Below are 6,204 nucleotides of genomic sequence, written 5' to 3'. Positions count from 1 at the left end.
GTCTTGGCCCCAGTTTGTCCTTTTCTCCGTCCTGCCGCTACCCAACGCCCTCTTGCCGCCCAGCATGGCCCTGCTGCACTCCGGCCGCGTCCTCTCCGGGGTCGCCACCGCCTTCCATCCAGGCCTCGCCGCCGCCGCCGCCTCTACCAGAGCCAAGTAAGTCGGGGGATAGGAGATGAAGCCGGGCGACAGGCCTGCCCAGCCGAGCCGCGGGCGCCCGGACGTCCACCGCGCCACGCCTCAGACGCACACTCGCGGCCTCTCTCTGTCTCACTCACACTCACACACACACACACACACACTCACACTCACTCTATCTATTACACACACACCTTCTCCGAGAATCCCTCCACTGTTCTCTGAGGGCTGAGAATTGGGTGTCCGCGTCTGACAGAGACACCCGGCGTCCTACCTGCCTTTCTGCCCTGAGCCGGACACTGCAGGAAAGCGAGCCGGGACTCTCCTTCCAAGGGGGGCGAGAAGCCCTTTCGGCACGATGGGGGCGGGGGACTACGAGGAGAGCACGCGGGCCGAGGCGCCCTGCCGGCCACACGCCGATTGGCTGAGGCTCGGGGATGCCGCGCACCGATTGGCCGCGGCGCCGGGGGGCGCGCGTGCCCTTGACGGACTGCCCTGGGGGTGGCGGCGGCGCGCACCTGTCGTGGCTTCCCGGGGGCTGACCGAGTGGGTCGGGCGGCGCTGGCTGCAGCTTGTGTCCAGGGGAAGCCTGTGGGGGAAGGTACCTGGTGCGCCGGCGTCCAGATCCTGCTCTCCTCACTGCATCCCGTGACCTTGGCATGCAGCATGGTCCCCGGTGGCCCCAGGTCCCCTTGGCCTTTGGATGAGAAAGGGTCCAGGTGTAGTCCGCCTCCTCCCCCACCCCTCTGCTTTTTGAAAGCTCTTAAAAGTTGTAGAGAAGTCATCAGTCTTCCTCTCATCTAGCTTTGCTCTTTGATTCAGTAAATATTTCGTAACCCCCGTTTCTCAGCCAAGCGCTGGACCAGATTCTAGCCATACAGTAGTGAGCAAGACTGAAGGAAGAACAGGCATCGCTCAGAAACATGACTAGTGTAATTTTTTTTTTTTTTTGGAGAGGTTTTTGCTATAGGGTGCGTGCCCTCGCCAGGCAGAGAGACATAGAGACAGAAAGCGAGAAATCACCCCCCAGGGGGGATGGTCACACCGCAATCCCTTCTCCTCCATTCTCCTCTCGGGATCCCGGGCACGCACGCACACGCGCCTGGCGTGAGTTTAGTGCAATTTTTAACTGTAGTATTTAGTGCAGAGAAGAAAGATTCTGAGCATAAAATGAGCTACTAATTCCTTCCTAGTGGAGACCTGAGCCAGGTGATTAATTCACTCAATAAGCTGATTTGGGACAGTCTTCTTAAGTACTAATGAGGAACCCAGTCTTAAAACCACCCCTAAGCAGATATTAACTTCTAGGAGCCAAGCCTTGCTCTTAGGCCTTTATAAAACTGTGCTGGCCTTTCTGAATATAAGCATGTCTTTAAGCCAGTAGAACAATCTGTCCTTTCCAAAGCTCCCTACTCTTGGCAGTACAGTTTTGCACAGGCTTCCACACTTTCATCTCTTCCTGATTTGGCTCAGTCTTGGCCCATTATCAACCTGTACTCTTTTAAGCCTGCCTAACTCCTCCTCCAGAATTAGAGGGGAGTTGTTTATGCAGCAAAAAACTGAGAAGACAGAGAGAAGTGCCTAAAATTACTGGGGAGAGAATTTTTATTTTTACCTTTGTTGTGATCTTAAAACAATCCCATGTTTTGTGGATTTGGCTGAGTGTCCTGAAGCTCTGGTTAGTCTTGGCGAAAATCTTTTTGGGTGTGACCTTTTAATCATTTTTTTCTTCTTCAGTTCAAGAGCCTGACTTATTTTTCTTTTCTGTCATTCCCCATTTGAATGTAAGTTCTATGAGAGCAGAGACCTTACCCAATTTGTTCCCCTTGCATTGGTTAAAGCAGCACCTGCAGGCCTGTTTTAAACCCTGATGTTTAACTTAATGAAATAAACCAATTATGATACTTTATTGTAATATATTAGGTCAAGACCTAAACACATAGGGGAACCCCAGTGCTGCAAAATATGTACCACAGGGACCAGCATGTGGCGTGGTGGTTAAGGTGCAGAATGCTCCCACATGGCTGACCATGGGTCCTGGACCTGATGGCTTGTTTTCTCTCCTTCTCTCTCTCTCTCTCTCTCTCTCTCTCTCTGCCTGTGTGTGTCTCTCTAGTCAAATAAAAAATAAATGAATGAATAAAGTTAAATATTTTAAAAAGTATATGTACCATAATATAAAATACTAAAGTGAGCAAAGTTGAGGAGGACTATTCAGGTTTAAATAATGATTGGTGATTAGATGATAGAACCAGATGCCATATCTGACCATGAATGTTACTATTCAGACAAGGAATGGATGGATACCTTTCTCTTTCACTGTAGAAGTGATCCTAACCTAGAGCTACATAGTACAACTGGAAAACATTTAAAAGAAATTCAACTGCATATTTTAGGTTTATTTATCTGTTTCTTCCATGAGCAGAAACAGAAACAGCAACCTCTACAAGGTCCCAATGCCATAATCCACTCTCAGCCAGCCCCAGATCATGAGCACACCTGTGCTCTGCAGACCCAGGTAGGTCTCCACATATGACCCTGGGACCTTCTCATGTGGTTCAGCCTCAAAGAACATTACATTTTACCCCTGCACCACCTCCAGCCCTTAGCTACATTTGTAACAGAAAGCACTGAATGTTTTTAGTGCTGATCTGTGCTATAAAAGCTTAGTGACATTAGATTAGATATAGTGACAAGTCAGTACAGAAAGATAAGTATGCTAATTTATTTATAATGATGGGGGTTTTGTTGTTTTTTGTTTGATTTTTAAGATTTTTGCCACACGGTGTGTCCTTACCAGAGAGAGAGAGAAAAATCACCCCTGGTGGGGGGGTGGTGGTGGTGATGGCTATGCCGCAGTCCCTTCTCTATTCTCTCCTTGGGACTTTAGGCACCCACACACACGCAGCTGGCATGTTTTTCAAGCCTCCAGGTCCAGGTCTCAAACCGTGCAGTTGGCCATGTGCATTCCAGCCACCTTAATCACCACGCCACCTGGCTGGTCCCTATACTGATCTGTTTTTAATATTTAATTCTGATTAATTTTTAGTGAAATAACTGAAAGAATATCATGAGACCCTTTTAGGAAAGGCCATTTGCAATAGCAGTATAATAACGAGTAGTTAGAAGATCAAAAAACTACAAAGCACTAGATAGGCATGAGCCCCCAGAAAATTGGAAGGCATTTGATTTAGAAATGCTTATCTAGGGCCAGCAGGTGGTGTGGAGCTTTAGTGGCTGGATCCCATGTGGCCGACTTTGTAGTTGAAGTCCCAGACTCAGTGGCTTGAAAACTACTCTGGGCACATGTCCATGCATGCCTGAAACCGCAAGAGGAGAAGGGGTTGTGGCATGGCCATCTCCCCTGGGGAGTGATTTCTCATCCACACCTCTGGCACACGCACACACCCTATAGTAAAACTAAAGTGAAAAAGAAGAAATGCTTATCTGAATACTTTGTACCTAACATATTTTGGTTGACTGGTCAATATTGCTCAATGTTGTGAGATTTTGTGATTATGTCCAAAGTGCATTGATTGGAATGACTTTCTAGGTCACAGGTTATCAGCATCAGTTTTGTCCGTAGAGCACTCTTATTTTCAGCTGGTACAATTATTAACATCAGAGTTCTCAAAATGTGTGAATATCTTTACTCTTTTGAGAAATGAAATAACCTATAGTATGGAGGACCTAGAACATAGTAATAGTCCTGTTACTAATGTAGGACTAATCAAGAGAGTATCCTAGCTCTTATATTTACATTGTTAAAAATTCACAGTTTTGAAATTACTTTTAGAGGGACCAGCAGATGGCATAATGGTTAAGTCACTGGATTCCCACGTAGTTGACCATGGTTCAAGTCTCAGACCTGGCGGCTTAAGCTGATACCGGGTGCATGTGCATGAGTGACCAAAATCCCAAGAGGAGAATAGAGGAAAAGGGATTGCAGCATGGCCATCCCCCCTGAGGGAGGAGTTATATCTCACTTACTGTCTCTCTGTTCCTCTCTCTGTGGTGAGTGCATGCGCCCTATAGCAAAAGTCTCTCTAAAAAACAAAAAAATTGCTTTTAGAATTCTTAAATGCTGTTGGATGGTAGTGCAGTAGTAAAATGCAGTGTTCTGCAAGGCTAACCCACATTGGGAAGATGGGTTAAAACCACCTAGAAACTTCCCTGAGTATACTGGGCACACAAGTTCCCAAGATCCAGGCTGGCTGAAGCTAGGGGTGGATCTCAGTTCAGGGCCCTGTTGGGGCTGGTGTCTCTTTCTCTCCCTCTTTCAAACTCATGGGAGAAAAATACTTTTTAAAAAATTATTATTAAGAGATATATCAGGGGACCAGCAGTTAGCGTAATGGCTATGTTGCTGGACTCACACATAGTTGACCGTGGTTCGAGTCCCATCCCCGGTGGCTTAAACTCACGCTGGGCGCGTAAGCGTGAGTGCCCAGGATCCCGAGAGGAGAATGGAGGAGAAGGGATTGCGGCGTGGCCATCCCCCCTGGGGGGTGATTTCTCGCTTTCTGTCTCTCTGTCTGTCTGTCTGTCTGTCTGGCGAGCGCACGCGCCCTATAGCAAAAACCTCTCAAAAAAAAAAAAAAGAGAGCTATCAGAAGATTCAAGGCTATGGTGCTTGAGAGAATTTCTGTGCTTGATGTTTAAAAGAATGTAACAAATAGATGTTTTTCGCAGAATTTAACAAGAGTAGTGCCTTTTGTTCTTGTGGGTTGGAGCAGCTCTGTGGTTGATTGAGGGCCTTGGAGATAAATCACCTTTATAAAAATGGTTTTAAAATCTAACATGTCCTTGGCATTCATTCTCTTCACTCGGTATTAATGACAGTGATGTAGATAGGCAGGAGGCTACGTGTTTTCAGGTGTAAATTGTGGATAAAGAATAATGAACAGTTTCTTCTGGCCCAGTTTAGAAGTTGCTGAAGCATCTGCATTTCTTCCCATTGCTTAGATACCAGGAAGAACTAAGCAGCCTAGAGTAACAACAACAGAAAATGAGATGAAGGGTAGGGATTTTCAGAACTGGCACTAGAGGTAGGGAGGGAGAAAGTTAATAATGATAATGTCTCCTGAGACCCTAGAGAAAAACTGAGTATTAAGAACTGAAAAGCATCTCGCAGCCTCACTTCCGAGATGACAAAAGAAGGAACAACAGTCAGGCCAAAAAGGGCCATGGCCATGTGCATTCTATATGTTGCACGAACTACGCCTGAAGCATGCTCAAGGACAAGACTTTTTATTTATTTATTTTTTTAGAATTATTTTATTTAACGTTATTTATTTATTTAAATTTGGCCAGAGAGAGCAAGAAAGCAAGCCTCCAGGTCTGGGGCTCGAACCAGGGATGGCCATGTGGGAGTCCAGTGTCCTTAACCACCACGCTACCTGCCGGACTCAAGGCTGTTAAGTTTGTCATCCAAAACATAGTAGAGGCTGCAGTTTTCAGGGACATCTCTGAAGCAAGTGTCTTCGAAGCGCATGTGCTCCCCAAGTGGTATGTGAAGCTACATTCCTGTGTGAGTTGCGCCATTCATAGCAAGGTAGTCAAGAACCAATCTTGTGAAGCTTGGAAGGACCACCCCCCCACCCCGATTTAGACCTGCGGGTGCTGACTCTTGCCCTCCACCAAAGCCTATGTAAGGAGCTGAGTCTTTAAGGACAGAAGAACTGTCCTCTGAGAAAAATAAAATGCAAATTACACATTAAGGGGGGGGGTAAAAAAAACAAAGGCAGACAGGACCAGCAGATGGTATATTTGTTACATCACTGGACTCCCACATAGTTGACCAGGATTTGAGTCCCAGATCAGGCGGCTTAAAACTCACGCTGGGGGCGCGGGGCGCCCGGCGGAAGCCGCGCGGGGCGCGGGAGCTCATGCCCCCGGAGCGGCTGCGCCCGCCAACGAAAGAAGGCCCCCGCAGGAGCAGCAGCCACGGCGCCCGCCAATGGAAGACAGCCCGGGGGCTCACGCCCCTGCGCACAACAACAGCAGCAGAAGCAGCAGCCACGGCGCCCGCCAACGGACTTCCAGCTGTGGTCTCACCTGGCAGAG

The 6,204-nt window shown here is 47.6% G+C and overlaps 1 protein-coding gene across 1 annotated transcript in view; it reads left to right on the top strand.

Annotated features, from left to right (window-relative positions):
- The first annotated feature begins 6 nt into the window (after window positions 1–6).
- GOT2 (glutamic-oxaloacetic transaminase 2) overlaps window positions 7–6,204 on the top strand; it is a 31,250-nt gene continuing 25,052 nt past the window's right edge. Inside the window, exon 1 of the mRNA XM_006148458.2 lies at window positions 7–156. Within this exon, the coding sequence (XP_006148520.1) occupies window positions 65–156 (92 nt within the window). The 5' untranslated portion in view covers window positions 7–64. The remainder of the gene's footprint in view (window positions 157–6,204) is intronic.

Source organism: Tupaia chinensis, unplaced genomic scaffold, assembly GCF_000334495.1.
Source record: "Tupaia chinensis unplaced genomic scaffold, TupChi_1.0 Scaffold000235_1, whole genome shotgun sequence".
In the NCBI taxonomy this organism is placed as follows: domain Eukaryota; kingdom Metazoa; phylum Chordata; class Mammalia; order Scandentia; family Tupaiidae; genus Tupaia; species Tupaia belangeri.
The sequence above is the reverse complement of the archived record's forward strand: the minus strand, read 5'-3'. Positions and strand labels throughout refer to the sequence as shown.